The sequence below is a fragment of the Coregonus lavaretus genome (genome assembly GCF_964263955.1).
Source record: "Coregonus lavaretus genome assembly, chromosome: 21".
NCBI lineage: Eukaryota > Metazoa > Chordata > Actinopteri > Salmoniformes > Salmonidae > Coregonus > Coregonus lavaretus.
In genome coordinates, this window is record NC_140008.1 from 6,904,737 (window position 1) to 6,925,819 (window position 21,083).

At 43.3% G+C, this 21,083-nt stretch overlaps 1 protein-coding gene across 4 annotated transcripts in view; it reads left to right on the forward strand.

Moving 5' to 3' along the window:
- LOC311148932 (GRAM domain-containing protein 2A-like) overlaps positions 1 to 19,758 on the forward strand; it is a 112,709-nt gene extending 92,951 nt beyond the window's left edge. The window contains exons 8-13 of one of the 4 annotated variants that reach the window (XR_014614968.1): positions 437 to 499; positions 6,228 to 6,396; positions 13,958 to 14,051; positions 15,045 to 15,152; positions 15,491 to 16,891; positions 16,996 to 17,134. Coding sequence is in view for 3 of the 4 variants with exons in the window: in XM_084185964.1 (XP_084042090.1) it covers positions 17,501 to 19,054 (1,554 nt within the window). In the remaining variant the exon portion in view is untranslated. Of the gene's footprint in view, positions 1 to 436; positions 500 to 6,227; positions 6,397 to 13,957; positions 14,052 to 15,044; positions 15,153 to 15,490 lie in introns of those variants that run through there. The other 3 variants (XM_084185966.1, XM_084185965.1, XM_084185964.1) reach the window with 3 other exon arrangements.
- Positions 19,759 to 21,083: the final 1,325 nt, after the last annotated feature.

Below are 21,083 nucleotides of genomic sequence, written 5' to 3' on the forward strand. Positions count from 1 at the left end.
AAAGGGGGCAATTACTTTTTCACACAGGGGCATTGGGTGTTGCTTAACTTTGTTCATGAAATAAATGCAATAAGTATGTCATTGTTGTGTTATTTTACATTCAGGTTCCCTTAATCTAATATTAGGTTTTGGTTGAAGATCTGATAACATTCAGTATCAAAAATATGCAAAAGTAGAGCAAATTAGAAAGGGGGCAAATACTTTTTCACAGCACTGTATGTACTGACATGTATGTGTAACTGATAGATACACTACATGTTCATATTTTTAAATGTATGTCAATTATAAAGTATTTTGTCTGTATTGTCTTTTTGCGGTATATGTCGGACCCCAGGAAGACTAGCTGTCACCATTGGCATCGGCTAATGGGGATCCTAAAAAATCTAAAATCAATAGAGAACCAACATTTACAGTGTAACCTTATTTTCCTCCCTAGGTGAATGGGAAGAAAAGCCTTAGCCTGAAGCAGTACTTGGAGGAGCCTAGCTCACTAGCTATGGTAAGCCCAGCCACTACTCTACACTACTCTACTCTACTCTACTCTACACTACTCTACTCTACTCTACTCTACTCTACTCTACACTACTCTACACTACTATACTATACTATACTATACTATACTATACTATACACTGCTCTACACTACTCTATACTACTCTACAATACTATACAATACTATACAATACTATACAATACTATACAATACTATACAATACTATACAATACTATACAATACTATACAATACTGTACAATACTATACAATGCAATACAATGCAATACAATACTCTGCTCTACTCTACACTACTCTACTCTACTCTACTCTACGCGACTATACTATACTATACTATACAATACTCTACTATACAATACTATACTCTACACTACCCCACACTACTCTACAATACTATACAATACTATACAATACTATACAATACTATACAATACTATACTCTACTCTACACTACACTACTCTACACTACTCTACTCTACTCTACTATACATTACTATACAATACTATACAATACTATACAATACTATACAATACTATACAATACTATACAATACTATACAATACTATACAATAATATACTGTACAATACTATACAATACCATACAATACTCTACTCTACACTACACTACACTACACTACACTACTATACAATACTCTACTCTACTCTACTCTGCTCTGCTCTGCTCTGCTCTATTCTACTCTACTCTACTCTACACTACACTAATGTACAATACTTTACACTACTATACAATACTCTACACTACTATACAATACTCTACACTACTCTACTCTACTCTACTCTACTATACAATACAATACAATACAATACTCTACTCTACACTACATTACTATACAATACCCTACTCTACTCTACAATACAATACAATACTCTACTCTACTCTACTCTACTCTACACTACATTACTATACAATACTCTACTCTGCTCTGCTCTACTCTACTCTACTCTACACTACATTACTATACTCTACTCTACTCTACACTACATTACTATACAATACTCTGCTCTACTCTACTCTACTCTACTCTACACTACATTACTATACAATACTCTACTCTACTCTACTCTACATTACTATACAATACTCTGCTCTGCTCTACTCTACTCTACTCTGCTCTACTCTACACTACTCTACTCTACTCTACATTACTCTACACTACACTACTCTACACTACTCTACTCTACTCTACTATACAATACTCTACTATACAATACTCTACTCTACTCTGCTCTGCTCTGCTCTACTCTACTCTACTCTACTATACAATACTCTACTCTACTCTACTCTACTCTACTATACAATACTCTGCTCTGCTCTACTCTACTCTACTCTACTCTACTCTACCATACTATACAATACTATACAATACTATACAATACTATACTGTACGATACTATACTATACAATACTCTACTCTACACTACACTACACTACACTACACTACACTACTATACAATACTCTACTCTACTCTATTCCACTCTACTCTACACTACACTAATATACAATACTCTACACTACTATAAAATACTCTACACTATAATACAATACTCTACACTACACTACTATACAATACAATACTCTACTCTACTCTACTCTACTCTACTCTACACTACACTACACTACATTACTATACAATACAATACTCTACTCTACTCTACTCTACTCTACTCTGCACTACATTACTCTACACTACTCTACTCTACTCTACTCTACAATACAATACTCTACTCTACTCTACACTACATTACTATACTATACTATACAATACAATACTCTACTCTACTCTACTCTACTCTACTCTACTCTGCACTACACTACTCTACACTACTCTACACTTCTCTACTCTACACTGAGTGTACTACAGTAGGACAGTTATTACAGCCTGGGTGCAGGTAGGGTCAAGGAGATAGATGGGTAATGTAGTCTAGCATTATGCTAGTCAGAGTGTTAGACCTTTGTTAAGTGTTTTCAATCTCCCTCTATAGTAGGGGACTGAATGTGTCTCATAGTAGTCAATTGCACTACTAAACACTGAAGCATGCTTCCTTCCCTGTCCATTATAAGTCCTCTTAAGAATAAGATAAGCTGACCCCTTAGTAGACCCTTTAGTGGTTGTTGGCGTCACCATGGGTTAAGGACATTATGGGTTAAGGGCATTATGGGTTAAGGGAATTATGGGTTAAGGACATTATGGGTTAAGGGCATTATGGGTTAAGGGAATTATGGGTTAAGGACATTATGGGTTAAGGACATTATGGGTTAAGGGCATTATGGGTTAAGGGCATTATGGGTTAAGGGCATCATGGGTTGAGGGCATCATGGGTTAAGGGCATTATGGGTTAAGACCATTATGGGTTAAGGGCATCATGGGTTGAGGGCATTATGGGTTAAGGGCATCATGGGTTAAGGGCATCGTGGGTTAAGGGCATTGTGGGTTAAGACCATTATGGGTTAAGGGCATCATGGGTTGAGGGCATTATGGGTTATGGGTTATGGGTTAAGGGCATCATGGATTGAGGGCATTATGGGTTAAGGGCATCATGGGTTGAGGGCATCATGGGTTAAGGGCATCATGGGTTAAGGGCATCATGGGTTAAGGGCATCATGGGTTAAGGGCATCATGGGTTAAGGACATCATGGGTTAAGGGCATTGTGGGTTGAGGGCATTATGGGTTAAGGGCATCATGGGTTGAGGGCATCATGGGTTAAGGGCATCATGGGTTAAGGACATCGTGGGTTAAGACCATTATGGGTTAAGGTCATCATGGGTTGAGGGAATTATGGGTTATGGGTTATGGGTTAAGGGTATCATGGGTTGAGGGCATTATGGGTTAAGGGCATCATGGGTTGAGGGCATCATGGGTTAAGGGCATCATGGGTTAAGGGCATTGTGGGTTAAGGACATTGTGGGTTAAGGGCATCGTGGGTTAAGGGCATCGTGGGTTAAGGGCATCGTGGGTTAAGGACGTCGTGGGTTAAGGACGTCGTGGGTTAAGGGCATCGTGGGATAAGGGCATTGTGGGTTAAGGACATCATGGGTAAAGGACATCGTGGGTTAAGGGCATCGTGGGTTAAGGGCATTGTGGGTTAAGGGCATCATTGGTTAAGGACATCAATGGTTAAGGGCATTATGGGTAAAAGACATCGTGGGTTAAGGGCATTGTGGGTTAAGGGCATTGTGGGTTAAGATCATCATGGGTTAAGGGCATCATGGGTTAAGGGAATTATGGGTAAAGGACATCGTGGGTTAAGGGCATCATGGGTTAAGGACATCATGGGTTAAGGGCATCGTGGGTTAAGGACATTATGGGTTAAGGACATCGTGGGTTAAGGACATCGTGGGTTAAGGGCATTGTGGGTTAAGGGCATCGTGGGTTAAGGACATCATGGGTTAAGGGCATTATGGGTTAAGGGCATCATGGTATTTTACTCAGACGAAAGTAAAGGGGCTTTTAGAGCTACTAAATCAATAATATCCCTCAATGATGTCAGTGCTGAAAGGACAACCTCAATCTTTCTAGCCTTCTCTCCCTTGATCATGTGTTTTAAGTCACTGGCATAATGATAGGTTCCAATACATTATTTTAAACACATATCTAAATGAATAACAACCGCTGGGCAAAAAGAGGTTCTGATACATAGAAAAGGAGAATGTCTGTACACTGTTATTGTCACGCCCTGGCTCTGGGGACTCTTGTATGTTGAGCCAGGGTGTGAGTTTTCATTGTTTTGTGTTCTAGTTTGGTATTTCTATGTTGGCCAGGGTGGTTCCCAGTCAGAGACGGCTGTAGCTCGTTGTCTCTGATTGGGAGCCATACTTAGGTAGCCGTTTGGCATTGTTTTGGTGTGGTATCTTGTTCCGTTTGGTTTGTGTAACCGTAGGACTTCACGTTTCGTATCGTTTGTTGTTTTGTTCATTGTGTTGTACATTCAATAAATATTATGTACGCATATCACGCTGCGCCTTGGCCCGCTTCTTCTCAAGACGATCGTGACAGTTTTGCTGCTCCCAAACCTGATCTTTTAATAACAATTAGGCGGTACAATCACACCGTGTCAACCAAAACATTGGGATTGTATCACCTAAACTCAAGTTCAACTAGTCTACATTTTGCAGTAGCTTGTTGATAGTTGAACTAAATTCAAATGTTTGTAGTGTTTGCAGTAGTTAATCACTTTTTTGACTGGCTGCATCACCACTTGGTATGGCAACTGCTCGGCATCCGACCGCAAGGCGCTACAGAGGGTAGTGCGTACAAGCTTCCTGCCATCCAGGACCTCTATACCAGGCGGTGTCAGAGGAAGGCCCAAAAAATTGTCAAAGACTCCAGCCACCCAAGCCACAGACTGTTCTCTCTGCTTCCGCACGGCAACCAACAGGACCCTGAACAGCTTCTACCCCCAAGCCATAAGACTGCTAAAAAGTTACTTAAATAGTTAACCAAATAGCTACCCGGACTATCTGCATTGAACCTTTTTTGCTCTAACTCTCTTGTACTGACTCTATGCAAACACACTGGACTCTACCCACACACTCACACATACTTACACTGACACCCCAACACACACACACACACACTACATACGCTCACACACACACACACTTTCACACTCACACACACACACACTTTCACACACACACTTTCACACTCACACACACACTTTCACACTCACACACCCACTTTCACACTCACACACCCACTTTCACACTCACACACACACACACTTTCACACTCAGACACACACACACTTTCACACTCAGACACACACACACTTTCACACTCACACACCCACTTTCACACTCACACACACACACACTTTCACACTCACACACTTTCACACTCACACACTTTCACACTCACACACACTTTCACACTCACACACACACACACACACTTCCACACTCACCACGTACGCTGCTGCTACTGTCTATTATCTATCCTGTTGCCTAGTCATTTTATACCTACCTATATGTACATAGCTACCGCAATTACCTGGTACCTCTGCACATCGACTCGGTACTGGTACTCCCTGTATATAGACATGTTATTTTTACTCCTTATATTGATTCAGTATTCAGTGAGTATTTATTCATTTTGTCACTAGCTCTAGTTGTTATTCAAATTGTTATCTTATCTTTAACTCTGCATTGTTGGAAAAGGACCCATAAGTAAGCATTTCACTGTTAGTCTACACCTGTTGTCTATGAAGCATGTGACCAATCGCTAACTACTGGAACTACACATAAAATATGTGTGAAATATAGAATTTCCTTTCTTTTTCGGCATCAGACCTCCCTAACTCTGACTTGAAACACAGTTTTTGTGTTTAATAGGCTATATTTCACATTCTGGTAACAGCTGACCCCAGAGTGATCTTTTCCTGCAATTTGTAGTCTATGACATTTCAGATTTAGGTATGATAATGTTTCCCGAAGTAGCTTGGATGTAGTGAACTACTTTTTCAAAGTAGCTTTAGTTAAGTAAACTATATTTTTCTTAAGGGTAGATTTAGTGTAGCTTAACTTCTTCTTGTGTAAAGTAATTGGTAGTTTGGTAAACTATGATTTCAGTGTAGCTTCCCCAACAACTGCCTAAACTTTATTAAAGACACCTTACCTTTTCCCTTCAGCCGACTCCATTTCCTCTCCTCCTCCGCTCTCCTCTCTCCTCTCTCCTCTCCTCCCTCATTCAGGATGAGTTCCCCGTGGTCAATGACTTCCCTCCGGTGTTGAAGTGGAGGAGAAAGCCGTCTATTCCGTCCATGTCCTCCTCTCTTCCGGATCTCCTGGGTAACTCCACCAGCAGTCGGAGTGCAGTGGACATCCCCTACCTACCTACGGAGGTTCCACTGACATTAAAGGGTAAGGTCAGAGGTCAGCCCCGCTCTATCATTAATCATCAAAGGGCGACAGCTAGTCATTTCCTGGATGGCTAATTATTATTTTGGATAAAAAAACGACTCCAGGCTACACTTGAACGTCTAAAACCTGTCCGAAAGTATCTAGAAATTATAATGGATCTATATATTTATATTTTGAAATAACTTCACCTTTTCCGGACCGAAAATTGATTTTGACGGACAACTCAGTCCGCCAAAATATCTGTAAGACCGTTGATTTTAAAAATCCTGATGTGGCTCTCAAGCCTTGAGATGTTGCTCACCCCTAGAGGTTAGAGAGGTAGGAGGGTTGCCAGTTCAAAACGTTGAATCCCGGGTATTATGGGGAAAATCTGGAGGGAAGTGAGCTGGCAACCGGGGGATTGCTGTTGTCAAATCCTAGATGCCATTGTTACTATCACCTGGTGTGGTGAAAGGTAGTTCAAATGGTGGACATGTTAGGATGTCTGTCAGGGCTGAGTTTCAAATGGTGGACATGTTACGACCTCTGTCAGGGCTGAGTTTTAAATGGTGGACATGTTTCGACCTCTGTCAGGGCTGAGTTTTAAATGGTGGACATGTTACGACCTCTGTCAGGGCTGAGTTTCAAATGGTGGACATGTTACGACCTCTGTCAGGACTGAGGTCAAAGCCTAAATCGTTGTTGACAATAACCTAACCATTGCTCCAAGGTCAGATATTTTCACCCCCTTTATGGCCCAGGTTAGGATTGGGGTTATGGATATCTGATCCTAGATCTGTGGTTAGAGCCAAGCTCTGTGGCAACCTTTCATCCATCACTGTCAGCCCTCTCACAGCCTGTCATGTTTCTTTCCCTCTCACCTCCTGCACATGCTCAGAATAGACATAGCTTAGTTGGCTGCCTGATTGACTGTTATCCAACAATATTACCTTGGCAACGACATGGTGGCTAAAACAGAAACAGGCTAACAGGTTAGCTCGGCTAGGCTCTGTTTGGGTTCTCTATGCCTGACGTAGTCTCTCGTGACACTGATATAATGCTTGACACAGAAGAGGACTAATAACTTATTGGTTGAATGGTTGATATCTCTTCCTTCCTCCACTTCATAGCTGTGTGCTAATGTAGCCATTGGAGTCACCTTCTGGGCCAAAAGTCACACACTGATAAGTGGGGATCTATTGCTGCTAATTACCCAGCTGATAGTCTATTCCTCACCTTCTTAAACTACCTGAACTCAGTTCTCAAAAAGAAACACTCATTTTCGTTTGCCATTGCAAAACATTATGAAATGTTTTCCATAGCGTGACTAGGGCTGTGACGGTTATGGAATTTTGGATGATGATAATTGGCCTCCGTAATAACCGTTTATTTTTTGACGCACATTTTCTCCTGTCCTCTTCTCCTGACTGCATGTGCTACCATATACATAGATTGAATAGAACGGGCGTCTCCATTCAAGTTAAACGGGCGTCTCCATTCAAGGCATAATGTGTGGACTGGCGGTCATTGCGAGTGTACGCATAGGACCAAAGCAGGAAGTAAAAGCAGGAAGTGTACCCATCAATATATATACACTACCGGTCAAAAGTTTGGACACACCTACTCATTCAAGGGTTTTTCTTTATTTGTACTATTTTCTACATTGTAGAATAATAGTGAAGACATCAAAACTATGAAATAACACATATGGAATCATGTAGTAACCAAAAAAGTGTTAAACAAATCAAATATATTTTATATTAGAGATTCTTCTAATAGCCACCCTTTGCATTGATGACAGCTTTGCACACTCTTGACATTCTCTCAACCAGCTTCACCTGGAATGCTTTTCCAACAGTCTTGAAGGAGTTCCCACATATGCTGAGCACTTGTTGGCTGCTTTTCCTTCACTCTGCGGTCCGACTCATCCCAAACAATCTCAATTTGGTGGAGGTCGGGGGATTGTGGAGGCCAGGTCATCTGATGCAGCACTCCATCAATCTTCTTCTTGGTAAAATAGCCATTACACAGCCTGGAGGTGTGTTGGGTCATTGTCCTTTTGAAAAACAAATGATAGTCCCACTAAGCCCAAACCAGATGGGATGGCGTATTGCTGCAGAATGCTGTGGTAGCCATGCTGGTTAAGTGTGCCTTGAATTCTAAATAAATCACAGACAGTGTCACCAGCAAAGCACCCGCACACCATAACACCTCCTCCATGCTTTACGGTGGGAAATACACATGCGGAGATCATCCTTTCACCCACACCGCGTCTCACAAAGACACGGCGGTTGGAACCAAAAATCTCAAATTTGGACTCCAGACCAAAGGACAAATTTCCACCAGTCTAATGTCCATTGCTCGTGTTTCTTGGCCCAAGCAAGTCTCTTCTTCTTATTGGTGTCCTTTAGAAGTGGTTTCTTTGCAGCAATTCGACCATGAAGGCCTGATTCTTGCAGTCTCCTCTGAACAGTTGATGTTGAGATGTGTCTGTTACTTGAACTCTGTGAAGCATTTATTTGGGCTGCAATCTGAGGCTGGTAACTCTAATGAACTTATCCTCTGCAGCAGAGGTAACTCTGGGTCTTCCATTCCTGTGGCGGTCCTCATGAGAGCCAGTGTCATCATAGCGCTTGATGGTTTTTGCGACTGCACTTGAAGAAAATTTCAAAGTTCTTAAAATGTTCCATATTGACTAACCTTCATGTCTTAAAGTAATGATGGACTGTCGTTTCTCTTTGCTTATTTGAGTTGTTCTTGCCATAATATGGACTTGGTCTTTTACCAAATAGGGCTATCTTCTGTATACCACCCCTACCTTGTCACAACACAACTGATTGGCTCAAACGCATTAAGAAGGAAAGAAATTCCACAAATTAACTTTTAGGCACACCTGTTAATTGAAATGCATTCCAGGTGACTACCTCATGAAGCTGGTTGAGAGAATACCAAGAATGTGCAAAGCTGTCATCAAGGCAAAGGGTGGCTACTTTGAAGAATCTCAAATATTTGTTTAACACTTTTATGGTTACTACATGATTCCATATGTGTTATTTCATAGTTTTGATGTCTTCACTATTATTCTACATGTAGAAAATAGTAAAAAAATAAAGAAAAACCCTTGAATGAGTAGGTGTGTCCAAAATTTTGACTGGTACTGTATATACATACATACACATAATTAAAATACAAATCACATTCATTAAGCTAAAATAAACCACCCAGAAAAACTATAACGTAAGTCCCCAATCTACACTTTAAAGTGCCCAAACGGCACCAGAACATCAAGAACGAATATGTGCTGTGATTTTCCCCCAATGTGCTACACAAGCCCGTTCTATTCATTGTATTCCCCTGTCTGCTGCATCGGTTGTTGCTTGTTTCAGCAAGGAGCAACAAAGTTTCATCACATTGTTAAGCATCCATGTTACCGCAGAAACGGACTCAACCACACTCATTCCCGGCTGTCAAACCCAGCCCTGTCAAGAAAGACTAGCTCCAGGACTTAAATTGACCACACGTATGATCTTCTGTAAGAATGGGATTGTTACTTTCTATGTGGAAGCACCACTTAAAGTAATGATTGTGGTTTAAAGGGTCTTGTGTAGGTTAATCAAAGTAAGGTTGTAAGTGGATCCCACGTGTTGAAGTTTCTCCGAAGGGTCTGACTTCAAGTTCAATTCCTTCTGCACTGGTGTCAGAAGAGGGATAGGAGACAGACAGTGGAGCTTAGCTGGAGTTAGCTGTTAGCCATTCACATACTCAGTGCTGTGTTGACTGTGTAGTCTATAGTGAAAGAATAGCTCAATGCTAACACTAATGCCATTCTGCTCTGCTGCGTTGTGTATAGAGACAGAATAGCTAAGTGCTAACGTTAATTAGCAATCCTCTCTCTTGTCTATAGATACAGAATAGCTCAGTGCTAACGCTAATTAGCATACCTCTCTCTTGTGTTGTGTTGTCTATAGAGACAGAATAGCTCAGTGCTAACGCTAATTAGCATTCCTCTCTCTTGTGTTGTGTTGTCTATAGATACAGAATAGCTCAGTGCTAACGCTAATTAGCATTCCTCTCTCTTGTGTTGTGTTGTCTATAGAGACAGAATAGCTCAGTGCTGACACTAATAGAGCCCCACAGTGGAGGTGTCATAATACCCATAAAACCTAGCGGTCAAACAGGGAAATGGTTCCAATCGTTTTTCCACCATTCATTTTTCCAATAGGGGATTTTAAAAACACATAAAATAAGGGCTGTGTTTTGTGTAGGCTTACCCTGGTGTGATGTTTTGTAACTCTCTCTCGGACAAGGTGATTTGTATCAATATATTAGGCTCTATTTACTCTCAGATTCAAAAATGCTAATTAGCATTAAAGTAGACATCATGCAAGACTACATTTTTTACATTTACAGTTAGTGAGTACATACATATATTTTTTTCATACTAGATAGTTAATCTAGACCCGAGTGGCGGGTTGGGCGCGACCGGGAGACCCATGGGGCGGCGCACAATTGGCCCAGCGTCGTCCAGGGTCGTCCAGGGTAGGGGAGGGAATGGCCGGCAGGGATGTAGCTCAGTTGGTAGAGCATGGCGTTTGCAACGCCAGGGTTGTGGGTTTGATTCCCACGGGGGGCCAGTATGAAAAAAATGTAAAAAAATAATGCACTCACTAACTGTAAATCGCTCTGGATAAGAGCGTCTGCTAAATGACTAAAAATGTCAATGTAAATTAATCCAGAGATTTGGCAGCCTCGTCCAGATCATCATGGCATTTATAGTTTTTTATGATAGCCACATTAGCCGTTAATTAGCATTTCATTTTTGGGGGGTAAATACAGGTGAATATATTGATAAAAGTCACCTTGTCCTAGAGAAATGTACACCGTTTTCAAAACATCACGCCAGGTTAAGCCTACATGAAACACAGCCCTTATTTTAAGTGTTCTCTAAAGTACCCTATGGGAGAAATTATTGGAACCATTTGCCCTGTTTGACCGCTAGGTTTTATGGGTATTATGACTCATACTGTGGTACTCCCATTAGGATTCCTCTCTCTTGTGTTGAATGTGACTCCTGCACTCACATACAACCACACACTCAAAGCCAACGCTGCTGTCCCATGTACAGAGACATTAAACACTGGACACTTCACATTTGTTGTATACTGTGTATTTATATACAGTATTCTCACATAGCTCATACTAATATATCTACTACTGTACATTGCATTTTGTTACACTGTTTATACACACTGTTACACTGTTATACAAATAAAATAAAATCAAACAGTGCAACAATGTATATAAACAGTGTAACATGGTGTGTATAAACAGCATTTCACTACACTGTTTATACACACCATGTATTCATATACTGTTATACACGTAAGTAGCCTTACCCAAGCCTTGGCTCATAGGAGCCTACCTCCTGTTTCTGTAGTGAGAGGCAGCTTGATGTACAAGTACACTGCCTGGACAGGACTCTAGTCTGTCACAGGGCCTTACCCCCAATCTATGTCCTTAATGCTAAGTGCCAAGCAGAGACGCACCGTGTCCCATTTTTATACTATTTGGTATGACTTGGCCGGGGATCGAACTCCCAACCTTCCAATCTCAGGGCGGACACTCTAAGCAAAAGTCCACTGAGTTGCCGCTGTTTATACACACTGTTACACTGTTTATACACACCATGATACACTGTTTATACACACCATGATACACTGTTTATACACACCATGATACACTGTTTATACACACTGTTACACTGTTTATACACACCATGTTACACTGTTTATACACACCATGTTACACTGTTTATACACACCATGTTACACTGTTTATACACACCATGATACACTGTTTATACACCATGTTACACTGTTTATACACACCATGTTACACTGTTTATACACACCATGTTACACTGTTTATACACACCATGTTACACTGTTTATACACACCATGTTACACTGTTTATACACACCATGATACACTGTTTATACACACCATGTTACACTGTTTATACACACCATGATACACTGTTTATACACACCATGATACACTGTTTATACACACCATGTTACACTGTTTATACACACTGTTACACTGTTTATACACCATGTTACACTGTTTATACACACCATGTTACACTGTTTATACACACCATGATACACTGTTTATACACACCATGATACACGGTTTATACACACCATGTTACACTGTTTATACACACCATGTTACACTGTTTATACACACCATGATACACTGTTTATACACACCATGATACACTGTTTATACACACCATGTTACACTGTTTATACACCATGTTACACTGTTTATACACACCATGATACACTGTTTATACACACCATGATACACTGTTTATACACACCATGATACACTGTTTATACACACCATGTTACACTGTTTATACACACCATGATACACTGTTTATACACACCATGTTACACTGTTTATACACACCATGATACACTGTTTATACACACCATGATACACTGTTTATACACACTGTTACACTGTTTATACACACCATGTTACACTGTTTATACACACCATGTTACACTGTTTATACACACCATGTTACACTGTTTATACACCATGTTACACTGTTTATACACCATGTTACACTGTTTATACACACCATGTTACACTGTTTATACACACCATGTTACACTGTTTATACACACCATGTTACACTGTTTATACACACCATGTTACACTGTTTATACACACCATGTTACACTGTTTATACACACCATGTTACACTGTTTATACACACCATGTTACACTGTTTATACACACCATGATACACTGTTTATACACCATGTTACACTGTTTATACACCATGTTACACTGTTTATACACACCATGTTACACTGTTTATACACACCATGTTACACTGTTTATACACCATGTTACACTGTTTATACACACCATGTTACACTGTTTATACACACCATGTTACACTGTTTATACACCATGTTACACTGTTTATACACACCATGTTACACTGTTTATACACACCATGTTACACTGTTTATACACCATGTTACACTGTTTATACACACCATGTTACACTGTTTATACACACCATGATACACTGTTTATACACACCATGTTACACTGTTTATACACACCATGTTACACTGTTTATACACACCATGATACACTGTTTATACACACCATGTTACACTGTTTATACACACCATGTTACACTGTTTATACACACCATGTTACACTGTTTATACACACCATGATACACTGTTTATACACACCATGTTACACTGTTTATACACCACATATTTATTTATATACTGGATTCTTGACATAATTCACCTAATATATCTACTGCTGTACATATCATTCTTAGTATATCTTTATGGTGTAAATACGCAGCATAGATTGCATTTGGATTACTTATACAGTGTTATTTGGGTTGTTTTAATTGGATTCGTTCTGACATTGTTGATTTTAGTTTTTTTTTTTGTTGATCATTTGTGTTGTTGTTACTGTTAGGAGATAGTCTGCACTGTCTATAACATCTGCTGCGCTGTGTTGTGTGCAGAGCGGGGTCTGGAGACAGAGCAGATCCTCCTGACACGGCCGGCACCAGAGCTGGGGCACCTGGAGTACCAGCTGCTCAAGTTATTCATCCTGCTGTGAGTACGGGACGGACTAACCTGGTCCCAGATCTGTTTGTACTATCGTGGCGTGCCGCAGCGTTTTATCAAACTCGGTCCTGGGGACCCCAATGGGTGCACGTTTTGGTGTTTGCCCCAGCACCACACAGCAGATTCAAATAACCAATGCTTGATGATTAGTTGGTTATTTGAATTAGCTTTAGTAGTGCTAAGGGCAAAAACAAAGTAAACGTGCACCCCTTGGGGTCCCGAGGACCAGGTTTGGAAAACGCTCTCTCATTGTATTATACACTTACTGTCATACTGCCACCTTCTGGTCATAGTTATTCTGACACTTTCATATTACACTGACATATTACATGTTTTTAAATGTAGACATTTGTATTTCTTATTAATGGCATTACACTGCTGATCTGTTGAATAGTCAGAACACAACTTGAGTGAGATAAAAATAGCATACATGGAGTTTTACTATGACATCAGCAGTGCATGGGCCGGACGAACCAAGTCTCCGGCCCTGGGAAGGAACATTTTAAAGGCTCGCCTCCTGGCAACGGAAAGAAAATGTTGCGCTTTTCAAGCTAATTTCCTGCAATTCTATAGATTTTGTCATGTGGCTGAGATTTTTGTTGTTGTTTCAGCTTCAAAGCTAATATCCTGCAATTCTACACATTTTCCATGAGGCAGAGGGGAGATACAAGAAGTATTGAGTTGAAAAAATGATAATTGGTGGAGTAAAGGACAATTAGCTTTGAAGCTGCTACAACAACAAACAATCTCAACCACTACTGGTACCTGTGAGCCTCCCAGGTCCATGTTGCCCAGGGTTACGAACATAAATTGTAAATGAATAATATTACACTGTATATTATTAGACCCTCTAAACTTATTCCACCCCTAGGCCAAAATGAGTTTAATCTGTTGTTGTTAGTAATATTATGTATATTTTGAAGGACCTCTGCGGACCCCACTTTGGAGAATGTTGTAAACAATGTGGTCTGTCTCCTTCAGTATTGTCCTGCTCCTCGTGTCCTCCTGTTACCTGGCCTTCCGTGTGTGTTGTCTGGAGCAGCAGCTGTCCTTCCTCAACACACACCCCACAATGCCCATGAGAGAGAGGTGAGGGACACACACACACACACACACATACACACACATACACACACACACAAAAGAGAGATGTGAGTGTGCATCTGCACTCTCTCACACACACATACACACTTCTCATTTTTGACCCATGAACCCTCACCTTTGTCCCCCAGTCCCTTTGAGCTAATTTCCCATCTCAACACAGGGCTGAATGCTTTGAGCTCATTTCCCATCTCAACACAGGGCTGAATGCTTTGATAAGTCATGTTTGCTGTATAGTCATATTTTATTAAATAAAACATTGCTTTCCCACTTCGAGAGGAGATAGTGCTGTTGCTATGCCAACGTGCATGTTTGTCTCTTCCCAGGTAACACTTGCTGCATGCTGCTTCCCCATTGGGCAGATGGTCTGTCAGTCACGGAGGTTCTCCTGGCCATTGGGCAAAACGGAGACTCCGTTTCTTTACCTGTTCACTCTGTCCCACCCTGTAGGTTCAATGAGAAGACAATGAAGACCTGAAGCGAAAACTGCACTTAAATTGAAAGCCCAATAGGGGGTGCCAGAGAGACAAATAATCATTTTGTCGTTCCCTAGAAAAACTATGGACTCCACAGACAAAAGACTGGAATGGAAGGAAGAGGATAGAGGAGGATTGGAAGTAGACGACTACAGAGTAGGTGTCAATGGGGCAGTGCCAACCGAGTTCACCTGACCTTTGACCTCAATGTCCTTGTTTTACTTGGATGCTGCCAAGGAACTTTACGATTCCAGTCGACTGATCAGACACTTCCGCGTCCAGGATTTCAGAGACAGAGCCTGTTGTCAGACACAGAGCCTTTTTCAACAGGAATAGACTGCACCCAGTAGGAGAGTTGCTACAAGAGAGGCTGAAGAACGATTGAAGATTAGAAGGCGTTCCGATCAGGAACTCAACCTGACCTGGTCAATCATTTGCCACCGTAGCCCAACTTGCAATGTTTACCGAGCATTGGTCACTAAGACATAACCGCTCCTGTACACTAAGGAAAAATAGAAACCATTTCAATGGACATTATTATCAAGAGGTTTAACATTTCTGTCAGAATTGTGAGATGTTGTGCTAGAATTATAGCTGTCTTGTCATGCCAACTGAAAGCATGGTACTGTGTGTGTCAGGTGAGGTTGTCAAGTCAAGAAGTGAAAGTGTCTGTGTATGTGTGTGTGTCTGTGTGAGTTTATTCACCATTATGTGTGTGACTTAACAAGTGGCTAGGACTGTCTCAAGGTAGTTGGTAGCTTCTCCACCTGATAAGCCATGACAGGTGCGTCATGTAATGTCATGTCATGTCATGTAATACTAGATATTGACTGAATTGTAAAGCCATTGTCTGTGACACTGTTGCATGGATGTGTTGGATGGAGTGGAACTTTGGAAGTGAACGGAGAGAAAGCAGTGAAGAGAGAGAGAGAGAGAGAGAGATGAGAGATGAGAGAAGAGAGAGAGAGAGATGAGAGAGAGAGAGAGAGAGAAAGAGAGAGAGAGAGAGAGAGAGAGAGAGAGAGAGAGAGAGAGAGAGGCTGACATTGAATGTCGTTGCGGTTCACTTGCCCTTAATGTTCCATGTGGAGATGGGTTCTATAAAGATTGTTATGTTCCATGTGGAGATGTGTTCTATAAATATTGTAATGTTCCATGTGGGATGTGTTCTATAAATATTGTAATGTTCCATGTGGGATGGGTTCTATAAAGATTGTTATGTTCCATGTGGGGATGTGTTCTATAAATATTGTAATGTTCCATGTGGGATGTGTTCTATAAATATTGTAATGTTCCATGTGGGGATGTGTTCTATAAAGATTGTAATGTTCCATGTGGGGATGTGTTCTATAAAGATTGTAATGTTCCATGTGGGGATGTGTTCTATAAATATTATAATGTTCCATGTGGGGATGTGTTTTATAAATATTGTATAGTACTTGAAACCTAATCATGTATTTCAGAGGTTATAAGATAAAACATAAGAGAATTACATAGGAGACTATGTATTTATGTAATCCATGGAGTGAAAAAAAACAGCCTCCACTTCGACTACAAGATGCACCTTTAAAGCATATCCGAGGCTGGGCAGACAGAAAGGTGTAGACTAGAATGTACTTTTTAGCCAATGTATTTATTTGAGCGCAATTTTGTACTGTGTCAGAGAGGCATGTTGTTTTTAGTAAGTAGGTATGAGTGTGTTCACTGGAGTATTTTGACCTTGGTCGAGTTCATTAGGCACATAATGGGGAGGAAAAACTGATTGAAATGGAGGGAACTAATTGTATTTGTCCAATCAGAAATGCTCATTTCGTTTTCTGTTACAAAACGTTTTAGAATGTTTTCCATTTGCGTGCCCTAATGAATACGTCCCTGTCTTGCAGTAGAGCTGGAGTCACAGCAGTGTCGTGCAGTAGGGATGGAGTCACAGCAGTGTTGGGCAGTAGGGAGGGAGTCACAGAAGTGTCGGGCAGTAGGGCTGGTGTCACAGCAGTGTCGTGCAATAGTGCTGGAGTCACAGCAGTGTCGGGCAGTAGGGCTGGAGTCACAGCAGTGTTGGGCAGTAGGGCTGGAGTCACAGCAGTGTCGTGCAGTAGGGTTAGAGTCACAGCAGTGTCGTGCAGTAGGGATGGAGTCACAGCAGTGTCGTGCAGTAGGGATGGAGTCACAGCAGTATCGTGCAGTAGGGATAGAGTCACAGCAGTGTCGTGCAGTAGGGATGGAGTCACAGCAGTATCGTGCAGTAGGGATAGAGTCACAGCAGTGTCGTGCAGTAGAGCTGGAGTCACAGCAGTGTTGTGCAGTAGGGGTGGAGTCACAGCAGTGTCGGGCAGTAGGGCTGGATACACAGCAGTGTTGTGCAGTAGGGCTGGAGTCACAGCAGTGTTGTGCAGTAGGGCTGGAGTCACAGCAGTGTCGTGTAGTAGGACTGGAGTCACAGCAGTGTTGGGCAGTAGGGATTTAGTCACAGCAGTGTCGTGCAGTAGGGATGGAGTCACAGAAGTGTCGGGCAGTAGGGCTGGAGTCACAGCAGTGTCGTGTTGTAGGGCTGGAGTCACAGCAGTGTCGTGCAGTAGGGCTGGAGTCACAGCAGTGTTGGGCAGTAGGGATTTAGTCACAGCAGTGTCATGCAGTAGGGAGGGAGTCACAGAAGTGTCGTGCAATAGTGCTGGAGTCACAGCAGTGTCGGGCAGTAGGGCTGGAGTCACAGCAGTGTTGGGCAGTAGGGCTGGAGTCACAGCAGTGTTGGGCAGTAGGGCTGGAGTCACAGCAGTATCGTGCAGTAGGGCTGGAGTCACAGCAGTGTCGTGCAGTAGGGCTGGAGTCACAGCAGTGTCGTGCAGTAGGGTTGGAGACACAGCAGTGTCGTGCAGTAGGGATGGAGTCACAGCAGTGTTGGGCAGTAGGGATTTAGTCACAGCAGTGTCATGCAGTAGGGATGGAGTCACAGAAGTGTCGTGCAATAGTGCTGGAGTCACAGCAGTGTCGGGCAGTAGGGCTGGAGTCACAGCAGTGTTGGGCAGTAGGGCTGGAGTCACAGCAGTGTTGGGCAGTAGGGCTGGAGTCACAGCAGTATCGTGCAGTAGGGCTGGAGTCACAGCAGTGTCGTGCAGTAGGGCTGGAGTCACAGCAGTGTCGTGCAGTAGGGTTGGAGACACAGCAGTGTCGTGCAGTAGGGTTGGAGTCACAGCAGTGTTGGGCAGTAGGGATGAAGTCACAGCAGTGTTGGGCAGTAGGGATTTTGTCACAGCAGTGTTGGGTAGTAGGGCTGGAGTCACAGCAGTGTTGGGCAGTAGGGCTGGAGTCACAGCAGTGTTGGGCAGTAGGGCTGGAGTCACAGCAGTGTCGTGCAGTAGGGCTGGAGTCACAGCAGTATCGTGCAGTAGGGCTGGAGTCAGCAGTGTCGGGCAGTAGGGATTTAGTCACAGCAGTGTTGGGCAGTAGGGCTGGAGTCACAGCAGTGTTGGGCAGTAGGGCTGGAGTCACAGCAGTGTCATGCAGTAGGGCTGGAGTCACAGCAGTGTCGGGCAGTAGGGCTGGAGTCACAGCAGTATTGTGCAGTAGGGCTGGAGTCACAGCAGTGTTGGGCAGTAGGGCTGGAGTCACAGCAGTGTTGGGCAGTAGGGCTGGAGTCACAGCAGTATCGTGCAGTAGGGCTGGAGTCACAGCAGTGTCGTGCAGTAGGGCTGGAGTCACAGCAGTGTTGGGCAGTAGGGTTTTAGTCACAGCAGTGTTGGGCAGTAGGGCTGGAGTCACAGCAGTGTTGTGCAGTAGGGCTGGAGTCACAGCAGTGTTGTGCAGTAGGGCTGGAGTCACAGCAGTGTCGTGCAGTAGGGCTGGAGTCACAGCAGTATTGTGCAGTAGGGCTGGAGTCACAGCAGTGTTGGGCAGTAGGGCTGGAGTCACAGCAGTGTTGGGCAGTAGGGCTGGAGTCACAGCAGTATCGTGCAGTAGGGCTGGAGTCACAGCAGTGTCGTGCAGTAGGGCTGGAGTCACAGCAGTGTTGGGCAGTAGGGCTAGATCACAGCAGTGTTGGGCAGTAGGGTTTTAGTCACAGCAGTGTTGGGCAGTAGGGCTGGAGTCACAGCAGTGTTGGGCAGTAGGGCTGGAGTCACAGCAGTGTCTGCGTGACTTTGGGACATTAGTGACTAATAAACAGTCTTCCTGCCCCTGCCTCTGGTGACCTTTGATCTCTTATGTACACACCATCACACACACACACACACACTTCTTTGCCCGTGCCTATTGCGACCTTTCACCTCAAATGAACAGATCTCCACACTGGAAATGGAAAAACCTGGAAGCAATCATGGAGTAACATCATCACCATGTCACTTCCTTACTGCCCTACATACTATTTACTGTGCAGGGGAGATGTCATTACAAGTGTGGGATGTTCAATTGGGAGAGACTATAGTAAATGCAGTAATAATAATAAGTATATGGGTTGTATGTTGGGAGCTTTTGGGAAAGAGCACAGTTAGAAAGATCGTCGTTTCTCACGATCGTCGTAAGAAGCAGACCAAGGCGCAGCGTGATATGCGTACATCTTTTAATGAGTACTTTAAACACGAACAACAAAAACGATACGTGAAGTCCTAAGGTTAACAAAACACAAACCTCTCCGGAACAAGATCCCACAAATGACAAGGGCAAAACAGGCTGCCTAAGTATGGTTCCCAATCAGAGACAACAAGCCACAGCTGCCTCTGATTGGGAACCACCCCGGCCAACATAGAAACACATGAACTAGAACATGAACATAGAACACTAAACATAGAAACTAACACCCTGGCTCAACATATAAGAGTCCCCAGAGCCAGGGTGTGACAGTACCCCCCCACCCCCAAAGGCGCGGACTGCGCGGACTGCGACCGCGCCAACTAAACCCAACAGGGGAGGGGCCGGGTGGGCATTCCGCCTCGGAGGCGGATCCGGCTCCAGGCGTGACCACCACTCTCTAGCTACCCCCCCGTAGCGCCCCTGGTCTGGTCTGGCCCCGCTGGCTGGAGCTGGACTGGACATCGGTGGAGCGGATTGCTTAGGCTCCGGTGTGGAGCAGCTGACCGGTACCTGACCAGGCACCGGTGGAACAGGCACGGGCTGTGCCGGACTGACGACGCGCACCACAGGCTTGGTGCGGGGAGCAGGAACCGGACGGACCGGGCTGGCGACGCGCACCACTGGCTTGGTGCGGGGAGCAGGAACCGGACGGACCGGGCTGGCGACGCGCACCACTGGCTTGGTGCGGGGAGCAGGGACGGGCCGGACCGGGCTGACGACACGCACCACTGGCTTGGTGCGAGGGACAGGAACGGGTCGGGCCGGACTGGGAACACGCACCACTAACTTAGTGTGGGGAGCAGGAACGGGTTGGGCCGTACTGGGAACACGCACCACTAACTTAGTTCGGGGAGCAGGAACGGGTTGGGCCGTACTGGGA